Source organism: Adiantum capillus-veneris, chromosome 2 (genome assembly GCF_014529385.1).
Source record: "Adiantum capillus-veneris isolate H3 chromosome 2, ASM1452938v2, whole genome shotgun sequence".
NCBI classification, from domain to species: domain Eukaryota; kingdom Viridiplantae; phylum Streptophyta; class Polypodiopsida; order Polypodiales; family Pteridaceae; genus Adiantum; species Adiantum capillus-veneris.
In genome coordinates, this window is record NC_140932.1 from 47,580,579 (window position 1) to 47,600,335 (window position 19,757).

Consider the following 19,757-nt stretch of genomic DNA (forward strand, 5'->3'; position numbering starts at 1 on the left):
TTTGTATTTACCATGTAGGTGAAAAATATTTACTGTAGGTAAAAAATATTTACTGTGGTAAAAAATATGAAAACGGAGTATGCTGTGCTGTGAGTCCACACGAACATCCTCGTGTAAATTTCACTAGAAATTCACACCTAGAATGGGCTATTCTGTAAGATATAGGTTGTAGGCATGCATAAGAGCTCGTTCCCACGTATCTTCTGTCCATGGCACTTTTTACTCTTTGGTGCTTGTGAAGTAGATTTTTCTTCTCTTTCGAGATCCCTTGGACTAGAGTATCCTCATCTCCCCAACAACTGACTGTGCCTTTATTGCATCTTCAGAAGGGGTCCTAAAAACCATGCATCACAATCATATTGGCAAATCACGTCCTCAAGAAAAAACTTGCATACTGAGCTTGTAGCGTTGGTACGCAAAGCTCTTCCATCAACCTGGTTAGTGAGATCCTCTCTACCAAGAAAAATATACCTCATTTTTCAAACACCGACTGGCATAGTGATCAAATGTACAACCCGCTTATAATGCATAGCCAATGGATATGTAGGATATAACTCATCTCGATGTCACACATTTGAATACTGTTGGCAAACCATGCAAGTCTCCACAAATTGAGCAATAGATTGAACATATCTTTCCACCAATAGCGGTCTTTAATCTTGGCAACTGTTGCCCAAACTCCTCTATGTCCTGCCCATAAATTCTCATGAAACTCTTTGATTACCTGTTTTTGTTTTTCTTTGTCGCAGACTACTCATTGAGGTATTCCACTTGGACGCTTTGGTTGCTTCCACAAGTGTCCATCTTCAAGGAAATAACCAAAAGCCTTCTTCTCGATCCTCCTGTATTCTTGATCACTCCGTTCATCTTGCCTGGTGAGAGTGCTAAGATAACCGCCTATCAAAATCCACTCTCCATCATATATATCCTAAAAAAGCTTCAAAAACACAAGCAAGATAACTACAACTTGCATGCAAATGAGAAGCCGTATAAAATTTTAAGCCCACATCATCACTCTCTGTAAGCATCTACTCCTCATCTTCATACCTGGCTCTTGATAACATATCTGCTACCGGATTGTCCCTTCCTGCAATATGACAGAATTCAGGATTAAGAGACTTAATGAAATCTATCACCGCAACATAGCGATGTTCGGAGTGGAGCAATTCGTGATCATTCCTATCAATGGAAAACAATCTATCTCCACCACAATTGAAGCCCCAATAAAATACTCCTTATCAGACTTTAGAGCAGTAGCAACACCCCAAAGCTCTCTCTTAACCTATGGATAACTTCGTTGGCGAGTGTTAAGCACCTTTGCACCAAACCGAATAGCATATATGTGTCCATCTTCATCATTTTGTCCAATTGCCCATTGGACTAGTGTCAACCGTCAAAATCACTGGTCCTATACAATTGTAATCAACTTTCCTTAAGGTAGGAGCTTCTAGGGCATCTTATTCAATTTTTTGATTGCCTTTGTATGAGAATCTTCCCACACAAACCTTTTCCTTTTCTGAGTAGCTGGTAAAGCACTTCTGCAACATGAGCAAAGTGAGGCAACTAAATACGATAAAACACGCAAGCACTCAAAAATCAACAAACATTAGTAATTGATGTGCATGAGTCCTTCATCCTTTGTATTGCTTCTACCTTAGCTGGGCTTGGCCGTCTTCCATGTGGCCCACACATATGTCCAACAATCAATATTTCTTTAGCACCAAAAACTGATTTTTGACCTGAAAGTGTTAGATTTATTTCTTAAAGTTTAGATAGAATAGCTTCAAAATCTGCAATGTTTTGAGTAACAAATCTTCGGCACCCCCTCTGATCTTTTACCTCATCTTTCAGATCTTCTTCGCAGCCCTTGATTGGCAAATCATCAATAAAAGGCATAGTAATGTGAGGAATGAATTCTCTTAAAACTTTATTCATGCCATTCATCATGTGAGCAACACAATTTGTGGCACCTTGTGGTAAAGTGCACATCCTTACCAACCCAAGAGGCGTACGCATGGTAGTAAGATCCCCACTCTCTAAAGCAAGTTGAAATTGATCATAACCTGAGTAAAGATCACCCATGGAGTATATAGCCCTACTTGAAAAAGCTTTTGCAAACTCGTCCACAATTGGACCTATGCCCACATTGTGAATTGTTACTTTATTTACCGGTTGCATGTCCTAAATAAATCACAAGGCTCCATTCTTCTTCGAGACGGTGAACCATTGATTGGAATAAGGTGCACAAGATGGCTCCAAAATACCCATACGTATCTTTTCATTTAACAAGTCAATAAGCTTTGGTAGATGGGATTTAGGAACACGAATAGGACGCAAATTCCATGGCATATGAGGAACGGTAAAGATAACCATAGGTGCTACAACATTTGGATCTACACATCCAATCTCATTGGGCTCAAAAGCAAAGGCCTTATCATGTTTTGCAAGCATCTCTTGAAAGAACTTGACCTCCTCATCAGTAAGAAACTATTCTTCGCCGATGACTACTTGCTTCAAAGTCTCTTCAATAAATTTGTGGCCAATATTCTTGGGATCCCTTAGCTTCGATTGCTGTGAAATTCTTCTCGATAACCTCATCACTTCCCCCTGGGAGAGGGGTAGCTGTGGGCCTAACCTTCTTTGAAAAAGTCTTGTAATTTGTATCCACTTGCACTTCAAATGCCCCACCCAATTCTTTGCTTGTCTCCATTAGAATGTCATACATGTCCATCGAATGTACTTGCACAAATTCAGTCCCACCTTGTAGCCTACACTTATTGATAACTTCAAGTTGTGTCATCGTATCAACATAAGAAACTTCTTCAAAGACTCCTGAGAAAACATCATCATGTTCAAGTATATCACATCCCTGCAGATGACTCTGAACACTTACCACATATTGCTTCTCCCACTTAGATAGCTCCTTGAACTTCCTATATGAAACCGAACCTTCAGATGTTAGTCCCAAAAACCCCCCGAAGAAAAAGTCTCCTCTTGCAAGAACTTCTCTATACCACTATAGTCCCGCTCTATAGTGGCACCCCAAGAAAATCATGAGCAAACATGTACTCTTTGAACTCTTTGTGAATCCTTGGCAATGGCTGATCTTGTAAGCTATCTTTATTTCTAACAAGATCAACACAAACAGTCAAAAATTGAACAGCTCTTTTACCATCTCTACTTCGGATCCTTGCATATGTTGCATATGTTGAACCGTCAACACCTTTGTCTCCATATGCACAGCCGTTACGAAAGGTTGCCCTAGGATAAGTGGATAGGAGGAATGCTCATGTATGAAAAAATTTATGTTCATCACAAACATTACCAATTGTAACCTTAACATTTGCACGTGCTCCATATAATTCACCAGGTTGGGTGTTGGCAACTCAAATCCACCAACCATCAATAGGCCACTTCCCTCTCTGGTACAAGCTCTTTGAAATAAAATTAATTTCTGAAACCATGATCCACAAGTGTTGGAATAGGCTCATCAATATCACTCAATCTTAACAATTGTCTACGTAGTGGCTCTTGCCAAATGTGTTCTAGAAAAATGACTCCTAGGTACTGCTTCATCACCATCATCATTATTGAAATGAACATGCCTTACCTCGGGTGTAACTTGATTGGAGATCACTGCAGACTCTAAGCTTTCTTCTTCAATCTCAGACTCATAATCATCAAGAATTGATTCTACATGTTGAATCACTTGGCTCTTGATCGTATCAGGTTCATACTCAACTGGTACTTGTCGCTTCCGCTTTATAATATCAATGATTTCCTCATGAAATTCACATTTAGCAATATCCAAGACATCACCCAGATTAAGTTCCACCTTGCTATTGAGAATGCATTCCTCAAATACCTTCTTTAGATCTGTAGTAGCCAATTCAATGTCGGATATAACTGGTAAGAAGGTCCTCTTGGCTTACCTTGCTTTTTGTCTTTGGATGCCGCTTCCATAACCACTTCAGGTGTAGGAACTACTTTGGAACTTGAGCCTTCTTCCTTCTTGCCGCTAGTCCTCGTAGCCCGCTTTGATGAGCCCGCAATATCTTCATCTCTCTTGCGCTTCTCTTCCACCATAGCTTCGTTAGCTTGAGATTTTGCAAGAAAGGCATACACAAAAAGATAATCTACAGGATCTGAGCACCCCGTAGTTTGTCGAATGCAATCCCCAGCTTGGCTCAATGTGTTACGAAATATTTCACCTTTGTCAATTGTCCTCAAAGCATAGGGCCATAAATTCCCTTTTGCCTTGATACCTTCCTCATCATCCGCACTGCATACATGTAATCCATAAGTTGCCGCATCAACCCTAGAGAAAATGTGTTGCATCTCCTCAACCAGCTTCTTCATACCACCCTTCCCATAGTTAAAGCATAGACATGAAGTCGCGGAGCGGAGCGTGGGTCGACTCTCTCTCACACACACACACACACAGTGAGCTTACACAGTACAGTACGCAGAGAACTGTTAGAAGGGTTATCTCCCAATTCCTTAGTATTCACAAAGTATAAGTTAGTATATACAAAGAGTTAGAGGTAAGTGAGTTAGGCGGGCGGGCGGCCATATCCGCATAAGAGGCCACTTGGGCTTTAATCCCAACAACCTCCCACTTAAAGTCCAATGTGGCACTTTAAGTAACTGTAAATCTATGAACATAAATGTACAAAGATTTACATTGCTGCCATCTATCCAATGCCCAATAACTCACGACAATGCACAAAGCCCTCTCCTGGAAGTCCCTTTGTGAGTAGATCAGCAGGATTGTCCTTGGTGTGGATCTTCAGCAGTTGTATCTGCTTGTCTTCAAGTACTTCCCTAATGAAGTGATATTTCACATCAATATGCTTAGTCTTCGAATGGAACACTGGATTCTTTGCCAATTGTATAGCACTTTGACTATCACAATATAACTCTGGCATATCTGCATTGATTCCCAAGTCTGCAACCAATCTACCAAGCCAAATAGCTTCTTTGCATGCCTCATTTGCTGCAACATACTCAGCTTCTGTAGTAGACTGCGTAACACAATCTTGTAATCGAGATCTCCATGATATGGCACCTCCAGCCAATGTAAAGACATAGCCTGATGTAGATCTCCTCTTATCCAAGTCTCCTGCATAATCTGAGTCAGTGTATCCTCTGACACTCAAATCCTGACTACCATAGCATATGCGCATACTCTTTGTATGTTTTAAGTATCTCATGATACCTTTCACTGCCTCCCAATGTTTCTTGCCGGGATTTGACATATATCTGCTAACCACTCCCACTGCAAATGCAATATCCGGACGTGTAGCAATCATTGCATACATCAAACTACCCACTGCAGACGCATATGGAATCTTATCCATTTCAGCCTTTTCTTCCTCAGACACAGGACAATCTTGTTTGCTAAGTTTCACATATGGTGGCAATGGAACACTCAATGCCTTTCCCTTCTCCATATTGAAACGTTGCAAAACCTTGTCAATATACTCTGTTTGAGATAACCAAATCAACTTCTTTGATCTGTCTCTCTCAATGCGCATACCAAGTATATGACTTGCCTCACCCATGTCTTTCATGTCAAACGATTTTGCCATCTTTGACTTCAAAGCTGAAATTTCTTCCAAGTGTTTGCCAGCAATCAACATGTCATCCACATACAAAATAAGGATCAGCCAACTGCCATCCTTAGCCTTCTTTGTATATAGACAGTGATCGAACTCACTACGTTTGTAGCCTTGAGAAAGCATAAACTGGTGGAACTTATGGTACCATGCCCTCGGTGATTGTTTTAAGCCATAAAGACTCTTTAACAACTGGCATACCAAATGTTCCATGCCTTTCTCAACAAACCCTTCTGGCTGCTGCATGTAAATTTCCACATCTAAATCACCATGCAAGAACGCTGTCTTGACATCCATTTGGTGCAACACCAAATCCAATATAGCAACCAATGCAAGAAAGCATCTCAATGTAGTCATCTTGACCACTGGAGAGAAGACTTCGTCAAAGTCAATGCCTTGTTCTTGCTTAAAGCCCTTGGCAACAAGCCTTGCTTTGTACTTTGGCTGACTATCATGAGCGGTGATCTTATACCTGTAAACCCATTTACAAGGTAGAGCCTTTTTGCCCTGTGGTAATTTAACCAACTTCCATGTCTGGTTTTTATGCAGAGCTGTCATCTCTGACTGCATGGCCAACTGCCATTTTTTTGAGTCAACCATTTGTAATGCTTCCTTGTAACAAGATGGTTCTCCGCAATCTGTGAGCATGACATAATTTAGAGATGGCACATAACGATCAGGTCGTTTGGAGACACGCTCAGAACGTCTCACCACAACTGATTCTGCCTCTCTAGCCACTATAGGCTGTTCCTGAGCCTGACCATGCTGTCTTGATGTGCTAGCACTAGGTCCATCTTCCCTGAAGACAACTCTTCTGATCTCCTCTGTCTTCTCTGGCTTAGCGTGAAACTTGGCTTCATTGAAATGCACATCATTGCTACGAATAAGCTTTTTGGACTCAGGATCCCAAAGCCGGTAACCCATCTCGCCCGATTCTCCGTAGCCAAGAAATATACACTTCTTGCTCTTTGGTTCTAACCTATTTTTGAACTCCTTAGGAATATGGCTATAAGCTTCACAACCAAAGACTCTGAGATGCTTATACGAAGGTGCCTTGCCTGTCCATAGCATCTCGGCCACTGCACTCTTATCCAGAACCCTACTAGGAGACCTGTTGATCAAATGGACTACTGTAGCCACTGCTTCCGCCCAAAATCCATCAGGCAACTCAGCATTTGACAACATGCTTCTGACCTTCTCTTGTATGGTCCTATTCATACGTTCTGCAACCCCATTTTGTGAAGGATTATATGGTGCAGTAAGTTCCCGCTTAATCCCTTTTGTTTCACAAAAGTCTTGAAAAGCTTTGGAAACGTACTCTCCACCATTGTCAGTTCTCAAGCACTTCAGCTTCTGACCACTCTGATTCTCCACCAGCTGCAAGAATGTCTTAAAGACCTTGACCACCTCATCCTTGTGCTTCAAGAAGTAAACCCATACTTTGCGAGAATAGTCATCTATGAATGTACAAAAGTACGCTGCTCCCCCTAGTGACAAACTAGGCATTGGTCCGCATAGATCACTGTGTACAAGAGCTAACCGTTCGTCCCTACGATTCCTCTTTGATCTGTGCGGTTCCTGTGTTTGCTTACCATAAACACAATGCTCACAAAACTCGAAATCTTGAAATGAAAATCCAGGAAAATAACCATAATGAGAAAGTATTTCCATTCCTCTTTTTGACATATGTCCCAACCTACGATGCCACAGTGACACACTTGGCTGCTCAATCACATTAATTACATGGTTTTTAACCTCTGAAACATGTAAAGTGTACAGAGTTCCTGACTTGCTGCCATGTGCTACAGTCATCGAACCTTTGGAGATCTTCCAAGCGCTGTTCCCAAAAACTGTCACATAACCCGCATCATCCAACTTCCCTGTACTAATCAAGCTCTTTCGGATTGCTGGAACATGTCTGACATTCTTGAGCCATAAAGAAGAGCCATTCTGAAACTTCAACTGCACATCTCCCACTCCAAGTATGTCACAAACCTGCTCATTGCCAAGTCTGACATAATCTTTAGTAGCCACATATGATGTAAACCACTCTTTGTGCGGAGAAACATGTAAAGATGCCCCTGAGTCGATAATCCAATCACTCATAGCATGTCCATCCTCTGCAGTCAAGAAAACAGAATCAAGATTGCTTGTAAGGAAGATGTCACCAGTTGCTATACCAGAATCACTGTCTGAACCAGATCCTGTGACATTCACCTCTTCAATCTTCACTGAACTCTTCTTTTCATCTTGCTCAGAACTCTTTGTTTTTCCTTTTTCTTGTTTCCACTTCGTACAATCTCGCTTCATGTGACCCTTCTTGCCACAATGGTAGCATTCTATGTCATCCTTTGACTTCGAATCACGAGATTTACTTCGGTTTTGTGCCTTCTTACCCTTCTTCTCTTTAAACTGTTGTCTCCCTCGAACGACCAAAGCACTATTGCCTTTGCCTTTGTCAATGTTCTTCCTGTTCACTTCCTCTGTGAGCAAGCTGCCTTCTACATTGGCACTTGTAAGACCTTCTGGCGCGACAAATTACTTAACGTTGTACGAAAAGTATCCCAACTGTCTGGCAAAGTGATTAAGAGAAACATAGCCTTCACTGATTCTGGAAAGACTATCTCCTGTGCTGTTAACTGGCTGAAAATTGTGTGAAATTCATTCAGATGATTTGACATGGCTGTCCCTTCCTTCATCTTCAAATCCACCAATTTCTTGAGCCAATAAATCTGAGAAGCAGCACTTTGTTTCTCGTACATACCACATAGCTTTTGCCATACGCCATACGCTGTAGTCTCTTCTGCTACGTTGAAGTAAACATTTTCTGCCAGTGTCAGCATGATTGTGGAACAAGCTAACTCGTCAAGCTCTTCCCACTCATCTTCAGCCATAAATTCTGGTCTCTCCCCTTTGAGCTTCAGTGGCTTCACTTGTTTTTTCTGCACCAAAACCTGCCAAATCTGCTTCTTCCAGAATGGAAAGTTTGTGCCATCCAGCTTCTTTATGTTGTAAAGAGTCTCGCTTTGAGAAGATGCCATATCTGCCAAACTGTTTACTCCTGAGAAAAATCCGGCAGAGTTTCCCCTGTAAACTGGCCTCTGTACACAGTAAACAAGCTGTAATCAACAAGCTGAACACCTCTCCTCAGGAACTGTCAGTATTTTGAAAATTTTTGACAGAGTCTCCCCTGTAAACTGAGCTCTGGGAACCAAAAGATAGCTCAAAAAACAATTATAAATAGCTGACCAGTGACAAATCTAAAAAATCTCTGTAATATGCTGTCCTATAAGCATACACTGTCTCCTCTATGGGCGATGACAGAACCTGTATCTGTCTCAAGACTGAACCCTGATCAATGCCTCAACGGCCTGACGCATAAGATGCAATACAGTGTCTACACAAAGTCATACATCCTAAGGGATAAAATTCGCCGAAGAGGATGCGTGTAGAGGGGAACTCCAGCAACCTAATCCACCTCACACTGGGTAACCCAGCCCCCAGTGCTTGGCTTCAAAAAACCTCACACACGACCCTCTCAGATGGCTCAGCAAACTGCCCAGAACTAGCATACATCCTATAATAGACCAATCACTGTCCTATGACCGCTGCGGCGGTCTGTCTGCTAGCGTGACTCACAACTAGCAAACCCACAATCACAGTACATCAATCTGCAATACATGCCAGTGGTGTCAAGCCGTCGTATGGCCACACCTCCCCTGGAACCTGGCAAGCACAAGAAGTAGCAATGCAGACCGCAATATATATATCTGATGATATATATGTGTACCTGGTCTATAGATGATGCTCTGAAGACTAATAAGTGATGTATGTCGATGCCGATATTGATGTCGACCACCTCCTGCTTGCCAATCTACACAAGACGGATTTCTTTGCGGCTGAAATCTATCTTCTGCTGTAGTGCTCAGAACGAAATTTTGAGGGCATAAACGGCTTCGAAAGGGGGGTAAAACCGCAGGTCGCCTGCTGAAAACGCTCCCGGAACACCGAGTGTGAATTTTCGAACTCCGGATCCAGAATCTGCCGGAAAAGTGTGCGCGCGCGCGATTGCGCAAATCCGCACTGAACCAAGGCTCTGATACCAATTGAAGTCGCGGAGCGGAGCGTGGGTCGACTCTCTCTCACACACACACAGTGAGCTTACACAGTACAGTACGCAGAGAACTGTTAGAAGGGTTATCTCCCAATTCCTTAGTATTCACAAAGTATAAGTTAGTATATACAAAGAGTTAGAGGTAAGTGAGTTAGGCGGGCGGGCGGCCATATCCGCATAAGAGGCCACTTGGGCTTTAATCCCAATAAGACATTCACCAGTTTCCTTAAGATGAAGCTTACTATCCTTCCAAAAAACTATGTTCTTCTTGTAAGCTTCATTAAAATCGTCACAATTTTTTCGTACATGATCTGAACTGTCACACCACATGCAACCTTTATCCCAATCCACTTGTGGAGGACGTTTCCTGGGTTTTGAAGAAGATCCACTTGCTTCAAACGCTTCCATAGGATCAGCCACTATGAACTTGTCCACCCTCTTTTGTCGCTTCACAATCATATTAACAGCTTCTGTAACCAATTTCCAATCAGAAGTTTAGCCTAGCTCACCCAATGGATAGCAGGTGTATCAAACTCTTCTGAAGGCGTGAATCTGCTGCTTGAATGAATAATCCGATCTTTTTTGGCTCCATTGTTTTCTGCTAAGCATTAGATAACTGTTCAAAATTCTTTTCAAAATCTCGTAGCAATTCTCTCGCAAATAAGCCATTGTCCTTCTGTTGTATCCATTTCATAAAGCTTTGCTTGGTAACCCATTGAGAATCTTCAAGGAAGTACTCTTCTTGTAAAGCCTTTCTAAACTCCTGCCAATTTGCACCATGCATTACCCAAATTTCTTTAATTTGAGTCCTAAGCTCGACAGCCGCAAGTAACTGGAAACCTTCCACTGTGTCATGGTCATTAACTCCATAGTCCTTCATAGATTGTTCATAAACAGTATAAACTTTTGAAATATCATGACCTCCAAATATTTGTAGTTTTTCAGTTACTGGCATGTCGTGCTTGGCTAATACGTTCACTCCATTGATATTGTTGCTGAGAAGCCTACTGCTGCTGCATATAGGCTGCAAACTGCTACATCATCTGTTGCATTGTTGCCTCCTGTGGTGTCGTCATCTTTTGCTACCAAAGTCCCACCCCGGCTCAGTTTTGTGTCGGGTTCACCAAGGATGTCTGGGAAAAATAAGTGCAGTTAGTGAGCCAAGATCAACACCGGCTTGCTTGCTATGGAGGCCGCCACCTCCTCACTACGCTCCTCGGGACCTCACCCAGCTGCAACTTGGCTCGCTTGGGCCCCTTTCTTGTAGCCATTCAACACTGTGTCTGCTGACCTCCTTCTACCCTTGCTTGTCGACGGCTCTGTAGTGGCTCTAATTCCTCCCCGATCGTTTTTACTGCACTGTAGCTCGGCCCTCTCAACCTCCTGTAGTTGTTGCGGCATGCATCAACTGCCAGCACTCATCTGCTTCACAGCTTCTCGGTGTCTGCTGCTTTCTTGCCACACAAAGGCGCCTACAATTCTCCCTTTTAACTCCACAGATAATGCCCTGCCAACGACGCCCCTCGTTGCTTTATTCTTCCTGCCACCCAGCTAAAAATATAGCTTTTGATTTTAGGCTTTACAATCAAGCAGCCACTTACACGCTCATAAGAGCGGTCATTACTTCAAGGTCAAGTAACACCTTCGGCTATGCTCATAAGAGCGGTCATTAATTCAAGGTCAAGTAACACCTTCGGCTATGCTACACTTGAGTTGACATATAATGCAATCAAAGTGCTTCAAATGACTTCATGTTCACACAAATACCAATCAAAGCATAGCCAAGCACTTTTTATATGAAGCATCATTAAAAATCTCCTCTGATTGTCATCATGTTAGCCATATCCCTCTATCAATGTACTTCAAATAATGTTGTTCCACACAATAGCTCTTCTAGGGCATAATATGATCTCTAATGTGAATCACACTTGGTATACATATTGATAGGCACCACCAAGCACAATATTTTCCATACATATCTACCAAGGCATGCAACCACAGCATTGCAAAACACCACTTAAAAAAACCGACAGTTCTTTGTCAGTAAACCTAAAACAATCCTTTTCTTTTTGTGTTTTTCTCCCAATGGACGCAGGGCGTCACGACAACGTGCACACTAAATGTCTCCCTCTTCGGTGTCATGAGCTCTATTCATGAGGGTCATTGACACTCTCTCACATTTTCTTCGCTTCACAATTTCACTTACATCTAATTTAATCACAAAAATTGCCTGCCCATTCACCTTAGTATGCTACACGCCAATGAAACAGCTAAAGTTGAGGTTTTTCTTCTTACCAAGATGTGAAAAGGCTCCCTAAGCATCTCCATGACCTTGGAATTAATTCTAAGCGTTGCATGCTGAAGCTTTGGTAGCAAGGATCTCTTCACTCTTGATTGCTTCAGGTTTTTCTTCATGTTCTTGAGCAGTTGTTGGTAACCTACCCTACTGATTCTAACTTTGTCCATAGTTATTTAAACATCATCCTTGTCTTAGGTAGAACTATGCAAAAATCCATCACTTCATTTCTTCTTAGTCTTTTTGAATCTTCTCTCATCCAATATGTTCCCAAGCAAGAACATGTGCAATCATTTCATAAAATGATTGTGATGCACTTTTCATGTTTCCTTTTGAATAGTCTAACTGAACTAAGAACCCGAGGTAAGCACAAAAAAAGATCGTAGCACCCAGAGATACCAACTTGCATAACAAAGACACCAACTAAAAAAAAAACTAGTCATATCTTGCTTCTTTGATTCTTTTGTTGCAGCCTCCACCTCCTCGCTTCAAATTAAATATTTTTCAACTTCCTTTGTCTTTGGTTAAGCCAAGCTCTATATTCTGTTGCTTGGTTGTATATCCATAATGAATGCGGGTTCTTTACCTTCTCCTTGCTTTCTTGAAGTTGATAGCTAAGAGAATCCTTGATCTGATGTAGTAAGTAGTTCTCCAGCTTAAGAATGTCCCTCGCTACTGTAAGGTTTTGTGTATAGCCTAATAGCCCTTTTGTGCAATCTCCTACAAATCTCATTAATGATTGAAGAATGGTGGTGTGGTTTTGGTGATGGGGTCTATGAGATACAATCTACCGTCTGTCCATAAGTCAATGTGCTTCTTTCCCTCTAATCTCATTGAGGAGTTTCATAAACACTATTTCTTTTCCAAAGGGGAGGATACTCATCTTCCAACTCAACATGGAGATGATAGATTCTAACAGGATTCATGGCTGCAATACCAAGGTCAAAGCTTGGATATGGGGAAGAAGATGATGGGGTTGGGTATAGTGAAATGTAAGGTGCCTGACAGAACTGAGCACGAAAAATTTTGAAATTTGGGCCAAAAGCGAAAATCGATGATTTGGGAAAGGAACACATCCCTAAGAGATTTGAAAGCTACACTTCATGAAAATGACCTCAAACTTCTACTAATGGGGGTAACTCACTAGATTTGATATGTGCGCGACACATGGCACAATGAATCTGAGAAAATCGATGCTTTGGGAAAGGGACACATCCCTAAGAGATTTGAAAGCTACACTTCATAAAAATGACCTCAAACTTCTACTAATGGGGGTAACTCACTAGATTTGATATGTGTGCGACACATGGCACAATGAATCTCTCAATGACCATTTGTACCTAAATAGAATCTTGCTCGTCCATTTGGAGGAACAAAAAAGTACACCTTTGCAACATATCCTCTAAGGCCGGCAAGCCCGTGCCCTTGTGGCAGACCCCTTGTTCACAAAAGGCAATGGCAACAGCTTCTACAAAATAGACCATCGTCTCTACAAGAAATTAGTGTTATCCTGGCGACAATGCAAGTGCTTCACGACCCCACAATGCAAGTTCGAGCTAGACTACACACAATTGTCAATGTAAAGGTGGGCGATACTTTTCGATTCCAGACAAAGGGGGGGGGGGGGGCTTAAGCTTATTTGCTCAAAGGGTGCGCACATGAAGATTTACCAGCAAGGAATTCTCTGCAGCCGAAAATTTAGCACACTGCCGCCAAGCCCTCTTCGCGCACACAATCTACTCATCTCCATGGAATACGCTCTCCCTCCCCTTCGCTTTTTGCGAGATTGGTGGGCCGCAGCGGCTAACTACGTCCCAAGCCCTACTTTGACGGGTTTGCCGCAGCGGGATGAAGATTCTTGCCACATTGTTCTCTCTTGACGCTGCGGTTCAAGATGAGCTCCATGTGCGCACCTCTTCAATGAAATACAGATAGGCAGGCTAGAGTGTATACTCCTTAGACTCTCTTGTGGAACCCGGCCTAAGGGTTGGTATTAGCAAGCCAAGGAGAAAAGCAATGCAACCGGAACAATTGGTACAAAGAAGCTTCAATTGCATGGAGAGAGTCCATGTAGAGATTACGCGCGGCCAGGTGTGAAGCGGACGTTGGGCAAGAAGATAGGCATGGGAAAACCACACAAATTTGAAAAACAAGAGGAGAGGGCCACGTGTAAGGCTTCTGTTTGAGCTGGAGGCGACGCTTTCTTACAAGCTACCGAAACATTTTCAAGGCTGCGTTTATTTTGCGAGTGGCGGAAATTGTGTGTCTTTGTGTGAGGCGAACAAGCTGCTGAGCCGCCGCTCTTCCTTTCCTCTTATCTGTGTGTGCAGTGAAGAAGGCGATGGAGTACCATCCAGGCCCAGGTCGGAATCAGCTCTTTGTGCCAGGGCCCGTGAATGTCCCCGAGCAAGTTCTGCGCGCCATGAACCGCAACAATGAAGACTACCGCTCCCCCGCCATGCCTACCCTCTCCAAGTCCGTTCTTGAGGATATCAAACGCATCTTCAAGACCACAACAGCTACTTCCTTCATCATTCCCACCACAGGCAAGCTACATGGCTCTACTTTCGTCCTTGCTGTTCCTGTCAACTTTAGTAGCGTCCAGGTACAGGTTCTATGCCGTTTCAAGCGACCTCTTCCACATTCGAGCTTTGAGTACTCACTGTTTCTGTGCTTCTCTCTCGTTTAGTGTCTAGTTTGAAAATTGTTATCAGTTGTCTCAATGAGTCTCTTGAATCTGGTTTTGTAATTGATTGAATTGCTGCACAGTTCATGAACTTCATGTCCAAGTCTATTGAAAAGTTCGATCAATCATATCCTTTCATTTGTTTATGTCGAATACTGACCCATGAAGAACTGATCAGATGAATATATTAGTCGACACCGGTCATTTTTGGGGGACCAATTATACTTCTTCAAGACCTGTTCGACAGGCGTCTTTGTTTTCTATCAAATGTTTGTGTGGGCCATTTTAGGAGGATCCTATCACATTCTCTTTAATGTTTCCTAGACAACCGATCATTGCCGTATGTTTGCATTGTGAATATATCCAATTTGGAAGGCAGACGCTGTCGTATGTGGACATCGAGGTGTTTGAGTGCGTAAATAACTCTTGGGCAGTTCTCATCATTTACTGGGAAACCCATTTGATATTGTAATGGGATGCTTATCTTCATAAAGCATTCACTTGGCAGGTTTAGTTGTCTTTTCCTGCATGCACTAACCTCGCTCACTATATCAGTTAAAAGGCTGCACTAGTAGTTTTGTAATGTCCACACTGAAGCAAGAGGTTCAGAAATGATGTATGTCTTGGAACTACATGCTGTTTTCTGCATGTGTTATGCTATCATGTGCAAATCATGTTTGTGAAATGGCAATGTTTGATTGCTAATGCTATGTATAGATAGTGAAAATTTTACTCTTGTAATTCTTAGCGAGAAATGCTGTTAAATAGCAATCCCTATTGTTGCAATTTATCATGATTCTGTGCAGCAAACTTGTTGGTGTTTCTGTTTCAACCATTCATAAAATGTATTTCTTGATTAACTTATGCATGAGTGTGTGTCTTTGAGTGGTGTTTTGTGCAATGTGTCTTATCCTTCTAATAGCTCGAAGTTCAGACCTTTCTAATCTTATGGTTGTGAAAAAAATTATGCAGGAACTGGTGCTTGGGAGAGTGCTCTAACCAACACCCTGTCTCCAAGGGACAAAATCCTCACCTTCAGGCTGGGGCAATTCAGTCTTCTATGGGTAGACCAGATGCAGCGGCTCAATTTTGATGTTGATGTGGTGGATGTGGAATGGGGTGCTGGTATTGACCTCTCAGTGCTTCGAGCAAAGCTTCAGTCTGACACCAAACATGAAATTAAGGCTGTGTGCGTAGTTCACAATGAGACAGCAACAGGCGTTACCAATGATCTTGCTGGGATTCGCAATGTCATAGGTATCTTTCCTTATGAATTCCGATCAAGGTCACACATTTCTAGTTGTATGTGAAGTTGAAAGACTTGTGCCAATCTGGCAATGGCATAGTACTTGTTACATTGTGCTAGAACGATATGAACATTCTCTTGCGTTTCTATCTATTTCCATGCATGTCTCTTCAGAGTGGGTGTGCGTCACATTTTGCTTGGAGGGTAGGTTTCCGCAGGTGAACCTGCAGAGGATCATTGACCGACATCCAGTAGAACGTTCAACGAGGTGAACAATTTCCCTTGTCTGTACCAATTCTGAGACAGCTTCTCTTTGCCTAGAGAGGGCCACCCTATGAGGGACGACTTTCAGTACAATTGAATTCCATGGTCAAGTCCTGCAGGGTTCTTTGCTAATTGCATAACATCAGTGTGCATTCTCTACATTAGGAGGTCATCAGCTTTATTATTTATATTTTGTATGTGGATTTCAGATGCATGCCAGCATCCAGCTCTCTTTCTTGTGGATGGTGTATCATCTATTTGTGCGCTAGACTTTCGAATGGATGAGTGGTGCATAGATGTTGCACTAACTGGTTCGCAGAAGGCCCTCTCTCTACCAACTGGTCTTGGAATTGTGTGTGCAAGCCCCAAAGCCTTGGAGGCTTCCAAGACAGCAAAGTCACTGCGTGTTTTCTTCGACTGGAACGATTACCTGCGCTTCTACAAAATGGGAACTTACTGGCCGTATACCCCATCCTCTCAGCTGCTGTATGGGTTGCGAGCTGCACTAGACCTCATCTTTGAAGAGGGATTGGACAACGTTATTGAAAGGCATAGTCGGTATGGTCATGCCACAAGGTAGGCAATCCCTTTCCACTTTTCTGATGTTCTTTGACTCATATGAACAACCTGTGTCTCAAGGATTTGGCAATGTACTTTACTCTTGCAGGCTTGCTGTTGAGGCTTGGGGTTTGAAGAACTGCACTCAGAAGTCAGAATGGTTTAGTAATACCGTCACGGCAGTGGTGGTACCGCCTCATATTGACAGCACACAAGTTGTGAGGCAAGCCTGGAAGAAGTACAACTTAAGCCTTGGCCTTGGACTCAACAAAGTTGCTGGAAAAGTCTTCCGAATTGGCCATCTTGGGCACCTCAATGAGGTGAGGATTCATGTCAACTTCGACATATGGTAATTGTTGTATTGGTAAATGGAGTAAGAGCTATTGTATGTGTGTTTTGTGCATGCAGCTCCAACTATTGGGTGCACTGGCTGGTGTTGAGATGGTGCTTAAAGATATTGGCTATCCGGTTGAACTTGGCAGTGGAGTGGCCGCTGCATCAGCCTATCTCATGCGGTCCACACCCTTGATCAAGTCAAGGATGTAGAGTTCAAATGTGGTCGCTGTACCTTGCAATGAGCTGGGGGATGTTAAAAGGCCTATTTATATTGACCAAGCCAGCCTGCGGTAGCTTGAATTATTGGTGCCTGGGGGGCAATAAGATATGGCGTTTGGGAGGTGAGCTCAGGCTGCAAGAGTGTTAGCATCTCTCAACAATCTATTATCCTTAGGCATTCTCATCAAATGTATAGTTTCTTTTTTCTTTGGCATCTCTTTGAGATTGTTTGTGTTCACTGTACTTTTATGGATAATGCTTATTGCATCAAAATTCAAGCTGCATATTGTCACAAACGTTGTGCTGAGAGTTACAAGTAACAGCAAGAGTTTTGTTCCCTCGTGCATTTGCGGATTGAAGGTATTAGCTTCTTTCAATAGCGTTAAAGCTATCGATAGTTCTTTCACAAATTGTGGACCTGAAAGCAAGGAATGACTAAGAGCAAACTATGTGATCTCCACATATGTATAATGTGGGGCACAGGTTTCTTAGTATTCTGCCGCACTTATGGATAACTCGTCTATGTCTATTCTACATAAAAGAGGGAAGGGATTCCGGCAGCCCCCGGCTAGACAAAGAGAGAGAGCTCGAAGTGAATACCCTCTGATTCCTTTTATTCCTCTCTCTCTCTCTCTCTCTCTCTCTCTCTCTCTCTCTCTCTCTCTCACACACACACACACACACACACACACACACAGAGAGAGAGAGAGAGAGAGAGAGAGAGAGAGAGAGAGAGAAGAAGAAGAAGAAGAAGAAGAAGATTTCTTGCATCGGGCCGCCTTCAGCCAATGTGCACTGGCAGCCCGGCTAGACAGAGAGAGAAAGCTCGAAGTGAATACCTCTGATTTCTTTTATTCCTTACACACACACACACAGAGAGAGAGAGAAGAAGAAGAGGAGAGTTTTATCGTTGTAGGAATCATTCCCAAGAGACCTTAAAGATCTAGCGGACGAGGAGTTGCACTCTAAGACCTCTTATTCAAGAGGGAAATGGCACCAATCTATCACACTTGGGTGATAGAAAAGTTATACCATTTTCCTCTTTTAATTAGCGCACATGCACACCCGAAAAGAAGAGAGTTTTAATGTCGCAGGAAACTATCCAGAGAGAGAGAGAGAGAGAGAAAGAGGGAGACATCTGATTAAATTTCTAGCGGTCAGTGGCATGTGGCACAAGTGAACCCTGTAATTCCTTCAATCTGGAATTTTGAAGGGTTTTCGCTAGTGCCATGTATCTTCAAGCCTCTATCATGGGTGCATTGTATTCATCTCTCGCAATACAATGGTGATTACTGAGAATATAATTTAAGATTTAAGAAGCTATTTATCTCCTTAACGTTTGCATGAAATATTCGCTTGTCAATTTTAAACCCAGGAAATAGACATTTTTTAAAAAGTTGGTATGATAGGAAATTCAATATGATTGTAGAGAGTATTAGGGAAGATTCTTCTTTCTTCTCTCTTTCTCCATAAAATATTATCACAAGAAGTTTTTAAAAATTTCTCACAATAATTCCCACGTTGTGACTTACTCAACATCATGAGTTTTTGTGAGGGAGGCACCGCATACCTAACTAATTGGGGGCACGGAACCACCGCCCCCCATAGCTAGGTACGATTGGGGGGTAGGGACCGCCTGCTTGGTGGGGGGGCCGGCGGTCCCCTGCCCCCAATCGTATCTAGCTAGAGATGTGGTGTTGCTCGAGCAGAAGCTCATGATGCTATGCATGGTATGAAAAACACTGAAAAAGACTCCGTTTTCCTACATGAGAATATTTCTAAATCTTCTTGTGTATATACGAGAGCGAGCTCCCCCCCCCCCCCCACCCCACATCAACATGATCATACACTTCATTAGAAGCCTACCTTGTGAGCTCAGCAAACGCCGCCAATGGGGTTGTAACTCTGCTGACTTTGGCAGAGTTACAAACAGCTCTCTATACCCCCGCCACTCTTCCAGGCAAAGGAACCTGCAAAGTCACAAACCCCAGCATGGTAACAAAATTGCTTCCCCCCCTCCCCTTCCTTTCTCTCTGTCCAACCAAAACGAAAAAAAAAAAAAACAAAACCAAAAGAACGGGTCACGCACTCTACATTTAGAGGCTGTAACCTTGAGCAAGTAGTAGTTGAGTAGCTCACTTTTTCTGACAAAATTTGACAAAGCTAATGACTATAGACAAGAAATTTGAAGCAGCAAAACACTTTTAGTTTAGTGACAAGATCGAGAATATTACAAGGGTCTGCCTGTACAGGGGGGTGCGAGAGAGAGAGAGAGAGAAGCGTTACCACGCCAGGTAAGAGAGAGAACGCAGATATGTGTGTGCGAGAGAGAAGGGCAGCCACCCTAATCTTCGTTTCTGCTAGCAAGCCCTTGTCGCAGTGCGAAAAAAGGCTTATTTGTAGGGCTCAGACGTTGGTTG

The 19,757-nt window shown here is 42.7% G+C and overlaps 1 protein-coding gene across 1 annotated transcript; it reads left to right on the forward strand.

The window, feature by feature from the left end:
* Positions 1–14,243: 14,243 nt before the first annotated feature.
* Positions 14,244–17,633, forward strand: LOC147462718 (serine--glyoxylate aminotransferase-like). The gene is made up of 5 exons (XM_086485151.1): positions 14,244–14,574; positions 15,687–15,971; positions 16,434–16,800; positions 16,892–17,102; positions 17,191–17,633. The coding sequence occupies exons 1-5, from the start codon at positions 14,370–14,372 to the stop codon at positions 17,326–17,328; spliced, it is 1,206 nt and encodes a 401-aa protein (XP_086341277.1). The 5' UTR covers positions 14,244–14,369; the 3' UTR covers positions 17,329–17,633.
* The last annotated feature ends 2,124 nt before the right edge of the window (positions 17,634–19,757 follow it).